The sequence below is a fragment of the Phaseolus vulgaris genome, chromosome 11, assembly GCF_051622355.1.
Source record: "Phaseolus vulgaris cultivar YP4 chromosome 11, ASM5162235v1, whole genome shotgun sequence".
NCBI lineage: Eukaryota > Viridiplantae > Streptophyta > Magnoliopsida > Fabales > Fabaceae > Phaseolus > Phaseolus vulgaris.
Genome location: NC_143508.1, coordinates 44,550,146 through 44,572,768, shown reverse-complemented (window position 1 = coordinate 44,572,768; position 22,623 = coordinate 44,550,146). Strand labels below are relative to the sequence as shown.

At 33.7% G+C, this 22,623-nt stretch overlaps 3 protein-coding genes across 6 annotated transcripts; all 3 read right to left on the bottom strand.

Annotated features, from left to right (window-relative positions):
- Positions 1–3,730: 3,730 nt before the first annotated feature.
- On the bottom strand, positions 3,731–4,537 carry LOC137808398 (uncharacterized). Its single transcript, XM_068609480.2, has one exon. It carries the CDS (start codon positions 4,535–4,537, stop codon positions 3,731–3,733), a length of 807 nt encoding a protein of 268 aa, XP_068465581.2.
- Positions 4,538–5,554: 1,017 nt separating this feature from the next.
- LOC137831539 (putative exonuclease domain-containing protein At3g15140) lies at positions 5,555–8,655 on the bottom strand. Of its 2 annotated transcripts, none has more exons than XM_090296890.1 (6): positions 8,383–8,655; positions 7,183–7,419; positions 6,760–6,840; positions 6,272–6,388; positions 6,029–6,152; positions 5,555–5,863 (listed from the first exon to the last, which is right to left on the bottom strand). In XM_090296890.1, exons 3-6 carry the CDS (start codon positions 6,819–6,821, stop codon positions 5,663–5,665), a joined length of 504 nt encoding a protein of 167 aa, XP_090153016.1. In that variant the 5' UTR covers positions 6,822–6,840; positions 7,183–7,419; positions 8,383–8,655; the 3' UTR covers positions 5,555–5,662. The 2 variants fall into 2 exon arrangements, with proteins under 2 accessions (XP_090153016.1, XP_068495362.1); XM_068639261.1 differs by having other exon boundaries at positions 7,217–7,419; positions 8,383–8,650.
- Positions 8,656–15,560: 6,905 nt separating this feature from the next.
- Positions 15,561–20,376, bottom strand: LOC137822378 (uncharacterized). 3 transcript variants are annotated; one of them, XM_068627266.2, is made up of 3 exons: positions 20,208–20,376; positions 17,511–17,630; positions 15,561–16,532 (listed from the first exon to the last, which is right to left on the bottom strand). In XM_068627266.2, exon 3 carries the CDS (start codon positions 16,528–16,530, stop codon positions 15,814–15,816), a length of 717 nt encoding a protein of 238 aa, XP_068483367.2. In that variant the 5' UTR covers positions 16,531–16,532; positions 17,511–17,630; positions 20,208–20,376; the 3' UTR covers positions 15,561–15,813. The 3 variants fall into 3 exon arrangements, with proteins under 3 accessions (XP_068483367.2, XP_090153682.1, XP_090153681.1); XM_090297556.1 differs by lacking the exon at positions 20,208–20,376 and adding an exon at positions 20,056–20,161; XM_090297555.1 differs by lacking the exon at positions 20,208–20,376 and adding an exon at positions 18,081–20,049.
- Positions 20,377–22,623: the final 2,247 nt, after the last annotated feature.

Sequence of the window (22,623 nt, the reverse complement as noted above, 5' to 3'; positions counted from 1 at the left end):
AGAATTCTTTATTAATAGGTATAGTCTACCTATGTATCGTTTTTGTTAACATATGGGTTTTGGTCTAGTTCCACCATATTTTTGTATTCTTTTTCTGTTTCTTTTTTTTTTAATAATATTTTTTTCACGTGATGGCAAATGATTGTTGTTACTTGAGGTGTCAGCCTAGCTGAGATGTCAAGTAGCATAGTGATGCCTAACATGAAAGCTTTTTATATATTAAAAAAAAATAGCTAAGGAGATTGGATTGCACCAGAGGCATTTTCCCAAGACACCAAAGAAAAGAATGAAATTACAAGATACACAAAACTTCATGACAAAAGTAAAGAAAGAGCAAGCTTAGCTAAGTTTTTGTACTTGTTTTATGTTTTGCTTTCTTGATTTTGGTCCAGCTCTTGATGATGTTTCCTATCAAGGTTTTAGCACTCAAATGATGTTCTTCTTTTCCTTTCAAATTCACCTCCAAGAATAGTCTTCTACTAGCTCTTCCACCAACACCAATAAGAATACCTTAGGAAGAGGTGAGTTTCTTAAAAAAAATTAATAAAAATTTCAAACAATTTCAAGCACTTAAAGAGAAACAAAAATTGAAAAGGCTCAATTTAAAATGAACAACATCAAAGGATAGATTTGAGGACAAAAAACAAATGAATTTTAAAGAAAACAACCAACAAATAAGGCAATTTTATAAAGAAAGAACTCAAAAGAAACCTAAAGAATGGATCATGAGGAAATGAAAAGAAAAAGATCACTCAAAGATACTTTTCATGCAATTTAGGTCATACAATTCTCTAAAAGAGCTAAATCATGCATTTAAGAGTGTTGTGAGTTGTCTTGAGCTTTTTTTGCAATTTTTTTTCGCTCATAACTCTCATCCTTCCCTATATATTTTCAATTCTTATATTTTTTTATATTTTTCTTATTAAGACGCCACAATTTTTCTTTTTATGCACTCAATTTTCACAAACAACTCCCAAGATAGGTCAAATTCCCTCCTAACAATCAACAAGTGCATGCATTATGTTCAAACAAGTAATTCAACTTTAGAAAACTAGAAAAGTTATTAGTGGCTCTCGACCTACACCTAAGAACTTAAGAAAATTGTTTAAAAAAATTTCTAATGAGCTAATAGCAAAAGAAGAAATCATTACAACAAAACTAGGCATATAAGATTCGGCTAGTATGTTTTAAGCAAGAAAAGCATGTAAAAAGTTTAGGACTACTCTAAGGAGTTTATGAACATGTTAAGAACTAAATATAACTCTAAATTAAGAAAAATAGAGCTAAGGTACAAAACTTAAATCAAACTAAAATGGCAAAGCATGCAATAGGAAACTTAGCCATGACATTGATTCAAGAAAATTTTGAACTAAGCATTTGAATCAATTAAACATGAAATTGACATGATATAAGCATGAAATTATCGTAGACACAAAACATTCACACAAGACCGAAATCAATACAAAAAGAAGAAAAGAGATGGAGAACTTATCTCTTCAAGACCTTTAAATTCGGCTCATGATGCCAAATTGATGGAAGCGTCTTCATGGGACATTGGAAGGCTTGAAAATTATTCAAAACTTTACAAAGTCTCAAGAGAGAACTCAAAACTTGGCTTCTCTTCCAAGGAAGGATCCTTGGTGAAGAGCCTAGAAAAAGATTACTCCCATTTTGGTGACATCAAAGAACAAGAATAATGTATTCATTTTGCAACTCAAATCATATTCAATTCAAGGTGAATGCACAAGAGGGGTAAGGGATCTTATTGATAGACGCATAAGTCATGAGGGGAAAGGGATCTTATTTATAGACGCATAAGTCATTTTTTCTCTATGATCTGTGGGATGTGGGATTTAAAATGCAACACAAGGATGCACATGAGGAGTCCCACCTCAAGTAAAACAAGGTAAAATTAGGCTAAAATGTACGCTAGTATTGAAGGAGTAGGGTGACCGAATTTTGAGTTAAAAAAACTAGGGTTTTGAGCTTCAATCAAGGCCTAATTGAGGGTGACTAGATTTTGACTTAACAATATAGAGTTTTGACCATCTAATCAAGGTCCAATTGAGACCCAATTGGAGGCCCAATCGAGGCTCACTTATGCTTCAACAAATTAAAAAAATAATAATACCTATAACCATACATGTATCTACAATTTTTTACTAGACTTGAAAGGGGAGGAGAATTATAATGATCTAGACTCCAAAGGAAAAGAGTGTTCTTAACTTCTTCTTCGACCCTTATATTCATGGTGTTTGTCACTGGTCCAATATAAGCTCCTCCAGATGGTATGTGCATACAAGAAGTCTTCAAAAATAGACGAAAATGAGACTTGGAGGTAGATATTTAAAAATGTTTTAATAATAATATACATTAAAACGATTTGTGTATGTATAATCAACATTTGTGTTTTTTTAGTTAAAAATAGAAATTAATGTTTGCATTTTCATTGTCATTACATTTATTAATTAAAAACATCAATTACCAATATTTTCATTTCATATTTTAAATTTTAAACAATTAAAAACTATTTAATTAATAATTTTAAAAAATTAAGTAAAAATTAAATTATTGAGCCAGAAAAATGTACTTATGATCTTAATGTGTGTTTTCTCATTTCAGGAAAAAATTAAATAAGATCTTATTAGATATTGTTTTTTTAAAACCAACAAAAAGTATTGCAAATCTCAAAATAAAATCCTAGTTGATCTAAAGAAAATAAAAAAGGCAAATTAGTTCGCACTACAATATCATATAAAGTAGTTTTTTTTTTTTGAACAGCAATGAATTAATAAAATTATGAGGGGACACTTAAGGGGTGTCCCAACCCTTTACAGATCCATTAGAGGAGGACATCAGCAACACACCTGAGCATAGTAGGGAGCAGGTTTGTACTAGTAAAAACCCCCAACCTCAAAAGTTTGCCTACCCACCATGCTACTGGCCTCAGGCTACCAATGTATAAACAAGATTGGGGTACATTATTCCAAAAACAGGAAAAAAGAAAAGTGGCCAGCACTACCCAGCCCATTGAGCTTTCCTTCATCCATTCCAGCCTCTTCTTACGTGTTCTCCATAAGGCTCCGCCTTTTAGGTGTTTGCTCCCTCCTCCACACACGTGGCAACCACTTAAGGATCTCCAGAAAAGGTGATTCATGGCAGTTGCAACGCGTCATCATACTCACGTACTACTTCCTTCAACATTTAGATAGAGTCTGTACCTGCAAAACTTAACAGAAAAAAATTAGCCAACACAGTTTTCCTGTTGCTCCATCGATATCCTCTGCTGCAGCAAGGTGGCCTTTGACAGGCCATATTCCCCAATCTCTATACTGCTACCGCTGGTGAAGAGTTACATAACCAAGTCTTGCCCCCATAGTAAAACCTTCCAACCATGATAAGCTCCATTGCATCAAAAGACCTTGACAGACTCCATTACAACAGCCTCTATTCCTTGAAACTGTGGCCTTCCTCACCAGGTTCCCACCAGACCGTCTAGCCCACCTGCCCTTAAGAGTACGACGACTTCTAGCAAAAAGGCATCCAAACTCCTGAGGTTTCTTGGTGCAAGTGGACTCACGCCCTGCCACATCTTCACGCGAACAACCCAAGGCCTGCATACACCGAAACCACTTCTGCAGCTAAACCGGATGTGTTGAACCACCAGCTGAATACATAAGCTTCCACTAGCATGCCATCACCCTTTCAAAAAATATGCAATTGTACTCAGTTAAGTGGCTGCAGGAAAGCAGTGATTTGGATTCAATAACCAATCTGAAAAAGCATATAGAAAACCGGTTGCCTTGTATTTCAACCACAACCAGGAAAGCAGTTGGGCTTTTTGAAGGATTTCTTCCGCGTCCGGAACCCCACCTCTAAAGACAACCTGATTTCGCTGCTCCCAGATGCTCCTAATGATCGCCACCCACACACCTCTCCACACCTTGTTCTGCTCATTAGATAAGTGGGTTAGGTAGAAGTTTTCCAAATGATTCCCAATCATGTTGCTTTGGGCCCCCACAATACCAATACAGCGGTAGCAGCCATACCATACTCTTTGTGCTACCGTGCACTCTAAGAACAGGTGTTGGGATGTTTCTTGTAGTTGGTTACACATGACACAGATCGGCGAACCCACTAGGACACCTCTCCTAATAAGGTTGGCAATGGTTGGGATTCTATCTAGAATGACTCTCCAGGCGGTGATGAGCGCTTTAGGCATGGCTTTCGCTTGCCATAGAGCACGGTAAACACCATCTACAGGGACATAAGCCGTTTGTTTCGTCAGGATTTGATAAGCAGACTTAACCGAGAAAGCCCCTTCAGGATCCTCCCTCCAAACTAGGCGGTCCTGGGTGTCCTGGCGTATGTTACCCGTATCCAGTATTGACAACAGCTCTTCCTCCAATCTTGCTTCCCATTCGAACCTCTCCCTTCTCCACAGCGGCTTAAATCTCCACCTCCCTTCCTCCCATATTCCTACCTCTCCTACCGTCTTGCCTTGATCATTGGACAAGGAGAATAGTCTCGGAAACATGGATTTTAGACTACTGTTTTGTAGCCACACGTCCTCCCACAGCCTAATAATACTCCCATCACCAATTTTCCACCCTATCGCTTTACGAAACCATCCTTCTTGTTGGTTCCCTTCACCACACACTTTTGCTAGATCCCTCCACCACCACGATTGATATTTCAACCCTACCTGACTACTAGCCGTTTCGGGGCCATTTTAATTTATGTAGTACTTAGCTCATTTTAATTTATGTGTTTCAGGCCCTCGAACCCTGCGCTGGGAAAAGTTTTATACACCCATATTAACAAAATTGAGAAGCAGGGCATATAAAACAATTTATATTTATATTATCCTTGTTGTCCATGACGAGAAAAATTATTCAATCCATAAGAAAGACATATAGAATCAAATTATTCATTTAATTTTATAGATAGTTCATTATTTCTCAAAAGCTAATAAATCATTCTACCAAAATTAACCCAATCAACTTTTTCATAATTATGTTTTTCTTAAATTTAACTTTTTTTCAAAAATATGCTTAAATTAGTGTTTATAACATTTAATTGACTTTTTTTCAAGAATGTACTTCTTAGTTTCTAAAGAAATATTATATTTAATGGATGAATTGCATATCCATTTATAAAAATGGTATTAATGCATGAATTCGATTCATTTTTTATTAACTGGATCAAATTAATTAAATTTTTCATTAATTATTTTAATAATACCAAAATAGAATATTTTATCCCACCCACTATGTCTCGGAATAAATCCAAACTGGTTAAACCTCAGTTTTTGGGTCAAGTGTAGAAACTCAGCATCTCAATAGACACCCAGAAAGTTCATAGTCTCGATGTGAGTACCCAAAACTTCCCTAGAACCAGAACGTTTACTATTATCTAAAAATAACTGTTATTATCTAAAAGGTCCCAATCACTAAAATCTAGCAATAACCGGAATACCAATGAATCCAATTATAGAAATTATACTCCTCTAGCTTCTACAATCTTTTTCTAGTTCAACTTTTATCTAACTGGGTTGTAGGAATGAACAAGAGTTATGAAATTATAGTCCATAATCTGAACATTGAGTCAATTCCATGATTAAAAGTATTAAATAAAGTTACATAGGTCATTGAAAAGGACACTATCCAATACGGTTCTTGAAAAGAAAATTGACTTTTTGAGGAGAATTGGGATTCCTCTTTGCAGTGACCTGGATGAGTGCACCGTCAAGAAGCAAGCGTTGCAATACTCTTGCTATGTTCACAGTGTCATCAATGCCAAGATGATGATTTCCCTTCAATGGTATTTGCAGTTCCTTCATCATTGTAACCATTCCTGTGGCCTGTTACCCGTTATAAAGAGAAGCACACAATAAGTTATATATTAGGATTAATAAAAATGAATGTAAAGAAAAAAATTGAATTCATCCGAGTTTTGTTTGCATGATGCAAAAATGAATAAATTCTATTGTAGTCATCTGCCAATTCTGAACATTTAGAGAACTCACCCTCCTATTATAAAAGTTCAAATAGACATCTTTGAGATTAACCCACTCCATAAAATATGGAGGAAGCTTTATCTTCGACACTTCACATTGCTGAAGGGCCTTAGTTTTCAAATCCCAATTCCCACTGCAAAAGCAAAAGATTTTGATTTAGAAGAACAAATTCTGTTATTCAAGTTCTAGATATACAGGGCAGGAAACTAATGCATCATTAGAAATAAAACAAAAGAGTTATAGAAGTTAAACCATGTTACAAATGCTGCAGAAGTAAGTTCTGCACCCATCCACAACCGATTCCGCGTCAACCAAACTCCAAATTGTTGAATAACCTCCGTAAATGGTATTGCTGTATCATGCCAAACTCTGAAAAAAAAAATCAGTATGGCTATAGTGGGACTGTAGGTAGCAGAAGTAGGTAATATTCCCTTGGTAACTGATACAATAAAATGATTTTCGTTGTAATGGCTAGTAGCTAGCTTTTCACCAGTCTAACTCATTGTTCATTATAGGATATTTTCAAATCATAAAGCTCTACAAATGTTACTAAAAGCATAAACCTTAAAAATTACTATAACTAATAGCATCAATTTATTAAATAACTACATGAAGAAGGGGAATTGGAGGATATAATTGTTTTTTATATTGTATGTGACAACAAAAATGAAAACAGAAGATTGCATGTGGATCAGAAGTATAAATCAGGTAGATTAGTAAAGGCAGATTAAGCTGCATACTTGTGAACTCCAAACTTCCCATATTTGTTCTCAATGTATTCGTTTATTCTCCGTTCACCCATTTTTGAGGGTCTCACAAACCTGTTAAAGGATCAACGCAAAAGTAAATTGTAAGATAACAAAAAATAATAATCTTCATTTATAAATTATATTTTTTAAATTCAAGAGAGACTAACCTATCAAAAATATTAATATCATATAAGATTATAACTCACAAGCCATCTTGTTGCATTAAAGGTATAAACTATTAAAAAAACTAACATCCTAATTATATCTTTGTATAATTTGATATTGAACCCTCAAAAACATTATAGTCTAAGAATGCAAATTATATTCTTTTTAGAACTATAGAAAAGAACAAAAAGTAAAACAGTATTAGCAAAAGTAAAATAGAATATCTCAGGCAATCACTGAACACTGCACCTGTTAGATATGGTATAAAGTGGCAGATCAAAACCTGTGGAATATGTCTTCAACTTGCAATGTTTTGGCACTAATCATTAGAACTGGAAACTCAAGAATCTCAACCCTACCCTCTAAATCAAGCACAAGGAAATAGTCTAGATTCTGAGGACGTATTTTGTTCAACTCAGCAATGTCCACTTGAAGGTCACTGGAGCAATCATGATTAAACGTCTCAAGGTGGATAGGATCATCCATCTGCAAATTTGAAGAAAAGAAAACAATAAAACCATTTATTCCGCTGTCAGGTCATGATTACACAATACATTTAATTTAACATGACATGACAAAAAGATGAAGCTGATTCCTATGTAACAATATCATCTTCCAAACCTACAATTAAATGACTTAACTAGCTATCTTCCCACACAGCTTGGTTCACATCAAAACTTCAAAAACAGAAAGAATAATGTAACGACACCAGGTTTCCCCTCTGAGCACATGATTTGGACCTAATCAAAATCATAAATGGAACGGAAAAAATGAACAAAGGCATGGATATGATATACTTCTGCATGTTCATACTTTATAAAAACATTCATTTGTCCATCAAGAATTTTTCATACTACGAGAGATGAGTGAATTTTAACCATAAATCACAAAGTTATCTAACTTTTTTAATTGACGATGTAATACATTAACTCAAGTAATAGGAACCCAGGAACTCCAATGAGTTCGAAGAACAAAAGGTGCAGGAAACTGTAAACACGAAAAAGTTTTGAGGATCTTAATTAATAGAGAATGAGATACAGAAACATAGTCTTACAATTGAAGTCATTAACCTCTCCTTCAGCCACAACAACAATTCATAGATTAACTAATTAACAAACTCTAAAAATAGCTACTCTAACACGATTGATTATTAAATAATTTTTCTAAAATCAACATATGGTGTCTAATTCATATCCACTCCCCTTCCCTCACTTTTATTCAAAAATAATTTTCTTATTACATATATTCTCTCTATAGATAATAAGGCGGTGATGAACTACGTTACTGTGCCATGTCATCATTTACCATTGAAACAATTGATCAAACACATAGCATGCAAACCAAAAGGGTCTCCCAGAATTTTGCAAAGCTTTAAAATTTGAACAGGAGAAAGACTACTCAGAAACCGAAATGAGGTAAAAAGTTGATGGGTCATAAAAGAGTTATAACCTTGGTGCATTTTCCCTGGCAATGGTACAAGCATATGGGTTTCCAGCGAGAGTGAGGGTCGTGGAAAGAAGGGGTCTCGGAATTGGAGAAAGAAGCAGATAGTGTGAAAGAATGCGTTCGAGGAAGTGAAAGGTTGGTAGGGTGCAGAATAAGAGGAGAGAGGGAGAAAAACATAGGATTACGGTGTGACAACATCTTTGCCAAACATCCTCTCAGAAGCGCCATAGCTCTTCACTCAGTTTGCTTTCAAACTAAATATTTTTCTCTTATACAATATACTCTTAATGTATACTTTATATACGTATATACTTTTTACTAGTGGAAATACGGAATATATGTACACAATTTTTTATGATAATGAAATAAATAAATAAATAAAATTATATAAATTATAATTATAATAAAATTTATAAGAAATAATTATTTGTTTCTTATTTTATATAAAAAAAAGTTATTTATTAAACTACAGAAAAATACATGTTAGTTTCGTATTTTTCTTGTTTTTAATTTTTTTTAAAACAAATGTGCATATTGCTAAATGAAGTGAAAGTTTAATTTTCAAACTTACTTTTAAAAAAATAATTAAATTATGATTTTAATAAGTGGAAATAATTATGAGTTTTAAAGATAAAATGCTAAAAAACATAAAAACAGTTATAAAAAAATATCATTTTTATTAATAATTAATTATAATTAAAATAATTGTATTGTCGTAACTTAGACGATGACTGGTGACTCATAACTGAGTTTGGGTTATAAGATATTCTCCGATTATCCATAGGGTGAATTCTGGATTCAGGTCAGACTTAAAAGGATTAAAAAAAAATTAAGATTTTGATGTGAAATAACTCAACCAAGATCACAGGATCAGTATTAGAATCAATATTAGTATGAGTAATTGACAACAAAATCACATAAGTATTTGTGTAGACTATAATTCTTAGGAGTAATAGAATCAAAATATTGTTAAAATCATGATATTCTAGTAAATCCACGGTAAAAGTTGTTGTAAAATCAGTGAGATAGGAAAGAAAATTTCATCCCTAGTGGTGCCTCGTGAAACTTTCCTGGACAAAAACCCCCATTGGGAAAAAATGTAGATGGTAAAGAATACACCTATTACATCATCTAGCTATAGCAAAATTTTAAGGGAGTTGTATTCCACGTTCTCGGTATGTTCCGCCGATCCAAATGCTCTATCTGGTAGGCTTCATTGTGTAAGCTTTCTTGCATCCGGAAGGGCTCTTCCTAGTTTGTTGAAAATTTCCCTTTTGAGTCTTTCCAAGCCTTGTCTTTCATCTTTTATACTAGATCTCCTGTTTGAAATGCCCTTGGCTTGATTTTAGCTTTATACCGTCGAGCTGCTCTCCGCTTGCATGCTTTTTCTCATATCTTAGCCTTATTCGTAACTCCTATGAGAGGTTTAACTCAGTTCACATACATTCATTGTTAAGGTTAAGATCCGTAAAATTCCTTCATATAGTCGGCTCGCGACTTCTACTGACAACATGGTGTTAGTGTCATAAATCAAGTTGTATGGTGTCTTTTCGGTCGTCGAGTGCGATATTAGTGCCCATAGTGCTTCTAAGAGCTCTTCAACCCACCTTCCCTTGGCCACCCCAGGTGCTTTTTTAATTCGATCCAGATTAACTTGTTTGCGGTCTCAACCTGCTATTTGTTTGAGAGTGTTTGACTGAGCTCGTCTTATGCTTAATGTCAAGGTTGTCGTAGAACTCACTGAATTTTCAGTCAGTAAATTGTTTCTCATTGTCCATGATGAACGAATGCGGGATCTCGAACCTGAAAATTATGCTCTTTCATACGAAATTTTGGATCTGCTTAGTTGTGATTTTTGCAAGGGGTTCGACCATTATTCACTTGGTAAAATAGTCTACAACCACGAGCAAGATTTTTCTTTGTCTCGGAGTTGGGGGAAAAGTCCTACTATATCCATTTCTCATAGTGCAAAAGGTTAGGGGGGACTAATCTCTCGGGGATCATGAGGGAGTTGGTGTATTAAGTGTCTGTTTTCTTGGCAACTTTTACATCTTTTAACAAATTCAACACAATCAGATGGTAGGATTCTTTGGGGTAGGCTTGTTGAGGTTAGTATAGTCAGTACTCATGCACCATTTACCATTATTTTTATTGACAAAGACCATGTTTTCCAACCATGTGGTGTATTGGACCTCTTGGACAAAACTAGCTTGAAGGAGTTTCTTGACCTCCTTATCCGTTGTGAGTAGTCTCTCTTCCTCTAACCTCTTCTTCTTTTGTGAAATGGTTTTTTCTTCTTTGCACACAGATAGTCAATGTGAAATTATATGAGGGTCGATACCCAGCATGTCGACTACCAACCATAAAAATAAATCATGGTTTTTTTACAACATTGTCATGAACGCCCCTTTCTCGGCTTTAGTCAGGCTTGCCCCTAATCGGGTATCTTGGCCTTTTTCCTCACTTGCCATGTGGTTGCTTCTTCCTTGGGTTTCATTATGTCACAATCATCAAATCTCGTGTCTAGGTTGATCATCGCGAGGACCTGATTCACATAGTGTTTGTGATCTCTTTTAGGTCCTTAGGGAACAACTTTAGGCTCGCGACATAACATTCTCATGTAGTCTTTTGTTCCACATGCAACATTACAACATTTCCATGCTCCGAAGGAAACTTGGCGAGATGTTGGGTTAAGACTATGGCTTCTAACTTGTTTAGTGACGGTCTCTAGAGGAGGATGTTGTACGAAGTGTTTGCATCCACTATGAGTACCTCACCTTGATTGTTTTATATCTTTGGTTCCCTTCGCCAAACTTCATGTACAAGTCAATGTATCCCTTGGTGTCCACCTGCTCTCCCGAGAATCCAACAATTTGCTCATCATAGGGAATTATGGCTTTTATTGACAATCCTAGTCGCTAAAATGTCTTTTAGTACAATATGTTGACCAAAATCCCCTAATAAACAAGTGTCTTCAATTACGTCAAAGTTCGCCACCTCGACTATAGTAACCATGGGATCATAGTATTTGGGGTCAATGCCTTTGAAATCGTCATCCATGAAAGTTATTGCTGGTAGGCTCATTCGAGGCCTTCCGACTACAACGTTTACAAACTGAATTTTCGTAAGTGTCTATTATAGGAAGAGTAAGTTGTTCCTCCACTAGCGAAGCCACGTGATATAATACTAATAAAACCTCTCAATGGTGTGTCACAATTCCTATCTCGACTTTTATCCCTTCTCGGCACAAACGTTTTTTACCATCTTCTCGGTCCCTGCTGATCCTCCATTATCGACAGGTTTCCTCATATTTTCTTTGAAAAACTAGCATAGGTGATCAACCTACACTAGTTCCTCAATCTTGTCCTTGAGTGCTACACACTCTTCTCTGTTATGGTCATAGTTACGATGGTAGCGGTAGTGTTTAGACTGATACTCATTAGATGGGTTTGGGCCTTTCTCGATGCTGACAACAAGTCGACATTTAGTTCTTCTTCAAGCACTCATGCTCAGTTCGCATTGAGTGACGTATATTGTGGAAGTGGTGTGGGCGAGGAATCTCCTTGACTCTCCTTAGCGGCAGTGGTGGTCTATGGCGAGCCTTTTCATAAACTTGCAATTTTGTCGGATCCTCCGACAACCTGACTTTGTTGTGGAACCCCTTCAATTCCTCAAGTTGCATAAACTTCACCGCTCTTGGTCACAACTCATTTATGTTCACAGTTGGCTTTTCACACAGGTTAAACGAGAAAGGTCCCAATTTAAGTACAGTTACCATGTGATGTATGACAACCTCAGGATTGAGGTTTCGTATACTGAGAGCAACCTTCCCAAACATTTCCATGAAGGCTCGCAGTGACTCTGCTTTCTTTTACTTGATGTTTACTAACATGATTGACATTAAGTGATGGAGACTGCTCATTGTGAAGTGCACCCTAAACTTCATAACTTAGACTGCTCTTTCCAGGCAATCGTCAAAGAAAGAAATAGTGAATTTATTCAAGATAATTATGTACTTACGTCAAAATAATCAATGGATTGAGACGGGATGCACGTGAACCAACTCAATGCGGCTCCTTTCAAGGACGACACGAAAACTCTAAAAGAGTGCATCATCCGTTGTGTATAGACTGACTTGCATGAAATATGAATCAATGTGTTCATCAGGGTTAGTAGTACCATCGTACTTGTACAATGCAAGGGTTTTCTAGTTTTCAAGGAGGACGACCTCCATTATAGCCTCAATGAAGGGGTTTCATCGGAATGAAGTACCCAAACTACTAGTTGACAGAAGTGTTTTGGTATGGATGTAACGAGAATTGTCGACTTCTTGGGTTCTCAATGTGGTGTCTTTAGGTTCCTTACTCAACAACGACATCGTGCTGCTACTTTCCAACTTCTGCTTCATTTGGCTATTCTTGGCTCTTAGGGCATCCATCTTCCGTGTTTTTCCTCATAAGGGTCTCTAATTCCTTTCTCATTTCCAACATAATCATCAGCGGGTCTTCTTAATGATTTTCTACTTCCGAAGTGCGTTTATTGTTCCCGGAGATGGTTATCATGTAGTCCCGTAAGGTAGTCTTTGATCCCACAATGGACGCTAAAATGTTCTTGTAGAACCGGATATTTCTTATGCTTGATGTCTTCTCTTTTGATCTTCAGTATCACAGTCTCTTGGTCTTTCGGTCAATGTTGTCTCAGTTCCTCAATCATTCAGTCCTCAAATTAGGAGTACCAACAATTACACTTTGATGGTCAAATCAATTCGAGTCCGAGTATAAAATTTGGTACTTATATAAGAGTTAGAATTTTATTACCTTTATCTTTGAAGTGTTTACCTATTTATAATGATAGATTTAAACTCGTAAGAAAGATTGTGGTAGAACTATGTAAACCCAACTAGTTCTAATCTAAGTCCAAGAAGTATTTACTCTTCATTCTTTATTGATAATGTTTGAATCATGGATAGTTGATTAACCTATTGTGGTATCAAGAGGCCGAAACCAAGAACGATCTCGACTTCTCAACATCAACCTTCTATTCAGTTGAATCATGAATCATTATTAGTTCCAATCAACTTGCAACTCATAGATTCAATTCATTAGGTGGAATTCTTCTCGGCTTTATCAATGAAAGGCACCGATGAACAATGAATGCAGTGCTTGCCGCTTCAATTCACTTCAATTCCTGAGAAACCAAACTTCACAATGTATTTTATCTAGGCATCGTACATGCTTGAACATGTGATTACGGTAAGCATAAAAAAGTGACCACAAAATTTACCACACGAAATTCAATTATTTAATTCATTACGAAAATGTAGGATCGAAACAGTGATGATCAAAATATAAGGATTGAACTCAGTATTATGGATAGTTTTGGACAATTTTCACGGATCAAATAAGAAAAATAGAAAATAAAGACTGATTAGAAATAAAGAAAGGGCTGCTTCTTCCTGCACCTCCATACCTTCTTGTGTCTTTATGTATTCCAAAATTACCCTTTTTTAATATTCCGGATTACATAATCTGGAAGACTTTTGTGATTAGTTTTCGGATTATATAATCCGAAAATCTTTTCTATACATAAGATTAGCTTCTGAATTATGTAATTCAGAAGACTTTTTTTTCAGATGTGTGATTAGATTTTGGATTACATATTCCGAAAGTTTTTTTCTAAATATGAGATTGACTTTCGGATTATGTAATCCAGAATATTTCCAGATTACATAATCCATGGGCTTATTTCAAATCCAAAAAAAAAGTTCTGGATTTTATAAATCTCAAGAACACTTCCGGATCCAAAAACATCTTCCGGATTATGTTTGGAGGTGGTAAAAAAAAGATAAAATGATATTTTTACATTTAATATGGGGTGGTACAAGAAGGTATGGAGGTGTAGGAAGAAAGAGTCTAAAGAAAGACGTCATAATGAATATTAATAAGTCGAGAAAAAATCACCTTTTACGGAAAATTTCTTCCATCAAAGCTAAGCTACAATTTCTCAAAAGTGTATATTATAAACATGAGTCTACAAAACAATCATGGTTTTTTTTCTTTCTGCATCCATTAAATTTGAACCTCCACCATATTATTGAAGCAAAATGACAAAAATACCTTTTTTACTTTTTTAAAAAGGTGGAGGATGTTAGAATGTATTTTCGTTTTTCAAATTGTATGTTTCAATTCTGGATTTTTAATTCCGGAATGAAAGACAATTCTGAAATTTCAAAAAAGTGATAGAGTGCAGGTTAGAATTGATTGGGTGCAATAAGCAAAAGCCAACAATACTTTACCGTATAAACCTAAGACCCAAGGTCTACTAAGTAGATTTCATTTAATAAGCTACATAAAATCCTATTAGAAACAATTCTCTAAAAAGTCTCTAAATTACAACAAATTACAAAAATTACAAGAAAATAAATTAAAAATTAAAATATGTTATTGACCTCTTCATATCATGTTTTGACAATAAATAATACTCTGTTTTGATTGTCGAACAGAGTTAACTAATGTTTAGCAGATCGTTCAAATCCACAAGTTTGTATAGCCAAACTTAAGTCTTAGAGGAAAGTCATAGACACAATTTGAAAAAGAGTCAACTATGTACAAGATCGGATGCAAATAGCACAAAACTATTGATCTAGATAGACAAATATCACAAGAAGGGTCAAATGCAAAAATTAGATGTAACTTGTAAGTTGTATTAAAGCCGTGGAAACAAGATACAAAGAAAAGAAGATGTTCTCATAGAAGCATTGGACGCAAGTTCCATAAGACCTAACCAGTCTAAAGAAGCCTTAGATTCAAGCTACAAGGTCAACACATTAGACAAAGTTTAAGCTTGTGATGAACAAGTATAAATCAACTTGTTCAGTGTTGCCCTCTACTATAGGATCTATTTCTTTTACTTATTCTCCAAGCATTTTGTGAAGATTATTGTAAAGTTGATTTATTTTTTTACTGGTATATGAAATTCCATCCCAGGATAGAAGGGCTTTTTATAGACTCCATGAAATACACATATACCCAAAAGTATTTTTTATCTTTAATTAGATACATCCGTGGTATTCAATGCGTACGACAATTACAGAGCAGTAGTCTATATGCATTTTCACACTTTTCGACAACTATATTATCCATCATTCGGTCCAGATTTCATCACTGTAAGAAACAAGGGCATAAAATAAGCACTAAAATCATGTATGTCCTGTGTTTTCCTTTGTTTCTCAATCCCTTTACACAATTCTCTTGAACAGATGAGAATCCTATGTTGCAAAGATAATTAATTCATGGCCTCGTCATTGTTCCAAATGAAAAAAAAAAATCTACATAGCAGCAAAAGAGGCTTCGAACTTCTAAATACTAATACTAATACTTGAAAGTAAACATAGTTGACAGAACAATCTTAAACCTACGTAAAACTGAATGAACACTAAGTACTTCTATTTAATGACAAGTCAGCAATTTCAGCAACAAGATCATCGAGTGAGCTGTCCTTCATGTCCATCCACTTCACTGAGTCATCAGAAGATGATGGCACTGTTTGAAAGGAATTATCTGATAGGGCTTTTTCCAACTGGTTAACCAGTTCACCTTCCTCAGATGGAATATCTAAATCCCAAATTTTGAAGATATTGTCAGCGAGTTGCTCCATCTCATAAGAGGAAGAATCCAGATCAAGTCCAAAATCAATTGTTTTCTTCTCCTCCAGGTTTTCATTATAAGTTGGCAGAAAAGGATTGAAAGATGGCAAGTTGGCACCCGTTTCATCATCTGGAATTTCATCAGTGCTTGTTTCTACTGCTACACGTAGTGGGTTAACATTATATGTTGAAGACGACTCAGAAGTTGAAGACGACTCAGAAGTTGAAGATTGCTGATTATGTTCCACAGTAATACTTTCAGAACTAATACAGTGGGGAGGAATTTCTGTGTCTTTTCTGAAAAATTGAGAATCGGAACTGATAATTTCTAATAAAGCACTTCTCAAAGGGACCCAATCAGTTTCTGAAATACCAGAATCTTTAACTAGGCAGGAATCAGCCCAAGCAAGATCTTCTTGAGAAAGAACAAGATTCTGCCGGGATGCTATTGAATTGAGAATAGCAGAAGAAAGTGAAACTTCACTCTCTGCATCTTCGACATCCATTGCTACAAGTTCATAGAAATAGATGTAAGCAAAAAGAAGAAAGAAAGAGTAGGGCCGTGTGTGGATGAAACTGAATCAATGAAACACAATATAGTAACTTCTTTCATAAATATGGCAATCAAGATCATGCTTTTAAAGTTATGAATAGTAATTGACATGAAATAGCATCTCGTGACTAGAAAGATATGAAAAAAAAATTCTTGTTCCATGTCCATTGTTGCATTCACCAATGCAATCAGGCAAGGAAATCCAGGAACAAACAACCTCATATCACTTCCAAAATTGATAAACCCGATGGGTGCTACAAACTAACATCGAAATGTCTAGATGTTGGTTTTCTATTGACTGAACGAGCATTGTAGCACTTTTCCAGTTGAAAGATAAAATAAAATTCAATTTGTTGATCTTCATAGATTTACGCACAAACAAAAGAAAAAGTTCCATGACTGCACAAGATCTTCCAAAAAGATATAAAATTATATATAAAGATATACATGCGATAAAAAGGAAACACCCACAGATAATGAAAATCTTCTAAATGAACATTGAACTAAACTTAAACTGAATATTTATATTCATAAGTTTACATGTCATAACCAAGGTAATTGAATCAGGATACGAAGAGTGAACAGGAAAGACTATTTTATGAATTGTGTATCAAACCATATCGTGAGTCGTATTATTCATGATCAATAGTAAACATGATATATGTATATGTGTGTATGAAAGACATGTAAAAGCTCAAATTCATGATCAATAACTGTTTATACTTGCAGTCCAATTAACTATCTTTCGACAAAAAAAAAAAACTCTAAGCTATGTACAATTCATGAAGATTCCCAATTAACTATTTAAAATAAACAAAAATAAAAACTAATAATAGAGGACTCTTAAAACCTAAGGTGACACACATAACCTTCTACATGTGAGTTTAAAAAAAAAGCCATGTAAATTTTGATGGCAGTTTGAAAGGCCCATACCTGAATGTTGAACCCTAAACGCCACCTTCTATCCCTATATCAACTCACCAGATCCAACTTCTCCCACTTCAGACTGGAATACCCTCAACGAGTATGCAATGCATACGGCACAACACAAACCTGACACATAAGGAAGCTGTAATTGCCATTTTCATGGTCTCTGCAACATCATCAGCATCACACTTTCATTTCCATTCAAACACCACAGTGCCAAAATGATGCGATTCATTTGGAGATCACAATTCATGTCATATTTTAGTGATTTGTGTGATACATCGAACAATTCAGACACAAAAACAATACTCATCATCACGATTCACAGTGCCAAGCTTCCAAACTGTATGGAATCAGTAGTATCATAATAACTATTACTGTGCAAAACTAACTATCGTGGTCATAACTAATACGTCCAAAACAACTCATAATCAATCACTTAATAAAAAACATAGGAAACTATATTAAAAGTGACAAAAATTGGAGAATGAAAAACAAAAATGTACATTAGGGGGAACAGATGCGAAAAATACGAAACAGAGGAACGAGGTCAAGCCAAGAAAAACAAAGACTTACTGAGGCAAAGAACGGTTGCTGGATACCTCAATTTAAGATTCAGAACAGGAGAAGAAGCTTAGCAGGAATAGGGGAAGAACAAATCCTAGGGATGAAGGAGTCATGCAAGAATGACTGAAATCAGAAGAAATATACCTTTGCAAGGTCAAGAAATCTGGGTTTCAAACTAAAATATAAAAGCTGACCCCGAAATGCAAAACACAACACTGTTGACAAACCACTATTTTTTCTCACAGAAGATTGCAAGATCTGGTGCGATACACAATTAGAGGTTTTTTCTCATGATTAACATCTTTGATTTGACTTTTATTTTAGTAATAACGTTATAAATTTAAATTTTATTCCATAAATATCCATGGAATTAAATGGTTTAAGTGATCATTATATTTAAGGATATTACTCACAATTCAAGAAATAATATTTTCAACTATGCAAGTTATATTGTTTCAACCAATGAGTATAGCTTATATGGTTAATAAACCGATTGATGCATCCACTTTCACAAGAAATGCGGGGAGGTCTCAATAAATTAAAGATACAGAAAAAATAGCAATGAATACATTAGAAAGCAGGTCTATGTTTCTTATAATTATGACAAAAAATCTCCATTTATTTCTTATATATAAGGGACGGGAAGTATATAATACAAACTTACACATATAAATAATGAACAAATCACCCAAATTAAAGAAATGTATGATTATAGTAACTCACAATTTACACTCACAATCGTCATCTATTTAGGACCAAAAAGAACAGAGGAATGAAGTCAAAAATTGAAAGATGATGGTGAAATGAATGAAAAGAATAACAAACTAGATAAAAATAACATGTGAACTAGGAAGTTTAAAAGAGGACGGATGAGCAGAACACATATAAAACAGTTTTATAAAATCTGAAGGGAGAGAACTAAAAACAGAGGTAAACTTTCGTTGAATGTTTTAGCCAAAAAAATATCCAAACAATGGTGTTCCATGGGAGGTGGTAAAAATTGGTTTTTGAAGGCTATAATATGGAAGTTCAACTATAGTTGCAAGTAGCAGCTATTTTGGTGGTCACTACTGAATCCTAATGCAGTCCACGGCAGCTCCACTCCACTAAAGAGCATTATTGGCTACAACACATATAGCAATAAAAATAATGCAGAAAACACATCGTCAAATCAAAATTTCTAATTTCTGTTGAATTGAAAGAGTACAATATGAAACGGGATGAAATAATGAATTGAACAACCGCAAATTATACTCTTATTCAAACCCAGATCTCAAAAGAGTAGAGCAAGGTGAATCCTATTTATGATCAAAAATCTATCAAAGCTAGAAATAACATAGAACAAATTACACTAGTGACCTAAAAAATCAACCCTTCAGCAAACCCATTCAGAGCAAGGACTTAGATGTAACTATCAGCAGACAGAGAGATCAGAATTTCACTACCAAAACTAAATCTCAGGCCATCCAGATTAATGCTAAGTCGCTAAGCAACTCTGTTGAAAGGAAAACTACACACAATTTGTCAAAGAGTCGTTGCTATTCAGTGCCTTGTGTATTACTAAATCTGGTAACCAAACAGATGAAAAATAGAAGAAGATTTCCCCACCATTAAAAAATCAGAAGGGACTGTGATATCCCCTCAAGGCCTATGCTCATCCTTCTCCATTTTTTTCCTTATCCTTCACAATATCCAATACACGGTTGCTACAACAACACTTAAACATTACCGCAAGCACCTCCCTCCCCAAATTTGACTGCACTTAAGTATCGCAATTATTCTAATAATTTCCACGCGATAACAAATTTTATAACCAAAAATCATCACGCAAGAAAATGAAAAGTAAAGTTGAACATTTGAAATAAGCAAACAAGAACCCCACAATAAAAAAAGATAATTTAAATTCAATTCCAACATTTTTCTGTGATGAGAAGAAAAAAAACACTAAGGGCTATGAACTTGAAATCGATGATTACGTTCTCACCGACAACAACGAAGAAAGAACAAATTACGAACAAAAATTAGAACTCTACATCAAAATTTTCAAACAGAGATAAATAGATAAATAGAAATTGAAAACATAGAAAGAGAGAGAGAGAGAGAGAGAGAGAGAGAGAGAGGGGAAGGAAGAGAAACCTTTTTCAGGCGCAGAAAGAAACGACGTCGCAGCGGCAACCACCGTCTCTGCGTCTACGTAAATATGTTTATTCTTTTTAACTTTTGCTGAGATCAACACACAACTGTGGTGTAAAATTATAGCTACTGTTAACCATTTTAAGCGAAATTTATACCGTCAAAAATGAAGAATTATATTTTTAGTTCTTTATTTTTTATATCAAACTTAGGTTTGTGTCTATTAAGTAATCTATTATAATTTTAAAATGAGTCACGTATGTTTAATGTTAAAAAATTTATTAAATTGAATCAATAATTATTTTTAATAAAGGTGTAGGAATTTATAGGAAAATAAAATATATTGCTGTTGGTTTGTTGGTTTCAAAGTTGGAAATGATTTAGGTGATATCATTTTGTCATATAACTCTTTCCATTCTGAGATTTCACAAATTCAATTTTAATTTACATGATTAAGTTTTGAAGAAAAAATGTGTATAATAAAACTAGTTTTTTTTAATCCTTGGGATGCACAGGACTTTTTATAGTAGAATTTAATAATTACTAATTATAAATAAATAATAACATTATTTATCATCCCAATTTAATATCCAAAATATTGATAAGAATTAGTAAACTGAGTAGTTAAAAATACATAATAAAGTTGGATGTAAGAATATGAATTACCATTCAAATTTTATTTGCAGAATCATTTTATGCAGTATATTGAGTTTAGAAGAGATTAAAGGGAAAAAAAAACTGTGCAAGTAATCATTGTATATTAATTGTAATAAATAAGAAAACATTGTTGATAATAAACATTTAATTGAATAACCAATTACGAAGTTAATTATAATAAATAAATAAAAACATACTACAATTGCAACAACATTTATACATGACATCTAATATCGAATGTTATATTGTCTTTCACTTTAAAGATTTTTAAATATTTATTTGTAAATCACTTTTTTTTTAACTTTTTATGTTAATAAATAGACTTTAAACATTATTTAACCTCATAAAACCGGCTCAATGAGGTGAGGTTTGCACCCATTTATATATTATAAAAGGCTCTAATCTCTAGTCGATGTGAAATTTCCAATATTTTACCTTTCAATTTTCATTTAAGATAAGTATTTTTAATATTATTTTTTGCTTTTTACTAAACAATAAACACAAAGTTGATTATGTGTACGAACTGGACTCAAAAGGTAAAGTTAAATTTTTTAAAGCAATTGATCTTAATTCTTGTTATTGCAAAATACATAGTTATTAAAGATGGCCTTCTTTAAAATTTGAAAGAGAGACTTGAATGAAAAGAAATCAAATATATTATTGGATAAATATCTTACCACCAAGATTTTTTCCTATGGTAACAATGACAAAGATAACACATTTTCCCAATTCTATAACTTCAATTTTGTCACCTTGCAAAAATCATTTGCTTCATTAATATTTTTTAAAAGCATAATTGATACACCAACTTTTAACTTAATCCATGAACTTTTAACTTAACTCCATGATTTGATCTAAACATTTAATTTCATTCGAGAATTCTTATATAAACCATTTATCTTGAATTTTTTGGTTTTTATTTGATCGGTAAGGTAGGTTTGAATTTAAATAAGTTTTTTCTTCACCAATTATTAAAATTAAAATGAAATAATTGACTTGACTTATAGATTCAAATATGGACAAATGCTCCGTAATAATAAAAAATGCAAAAAGATATCGTATTATGCAAAAATTAAAAATACACAAACTCAACCAATGATAGTAAAGACTATCCACTGTGAAAAGATCTTGTAGTATATGAATAATTTGATCACCACTTTTGTTTAACTCCATATCTCCATCTCCAATTTTTAGAATCTAATCAACAAATTCTTTCATATCTTTTGCACTTTCATTACATTTGGCAGTATTTAATCTCATATTCTGTGAAAATTTTAAAACTTTACAATTTTGCCATAAATTAGAATAGTTTATTATTGACTTCACAACATTATATCTAGATCTCTTTTTGACAACATGTGGAATTTTCTAAAATCGCCTCCTAAAACAATAACTTTACCACCAAATGATTTTTTACCATTGATTTCTTTTTCAATTTTTATAATATCTCTCAAGGTTCTATCAAAAACTTTAAAGCATAATTTATTCTTCATTAATGTTTCACCCCATTAATCAACTTTGTTTCCATCAAAATCCTAGCACTAAGACTTCTTTAAGCTATGTCGCAACCTCATTTATTATTAATGGCATGCAAAATGTAAAATGTGTTCTCTTTCTTCCAAAAAAAATAATAGAGAAGCAATTCAACTTGAACTTACATTCAAAACAATCTTTCCCTGAATGACTTATCTTTTCAAATATTGTAATTTTATTTTTAATTAGTAATTTTAATTGTAGTTTTAATTTTAATTATTAATTTAGT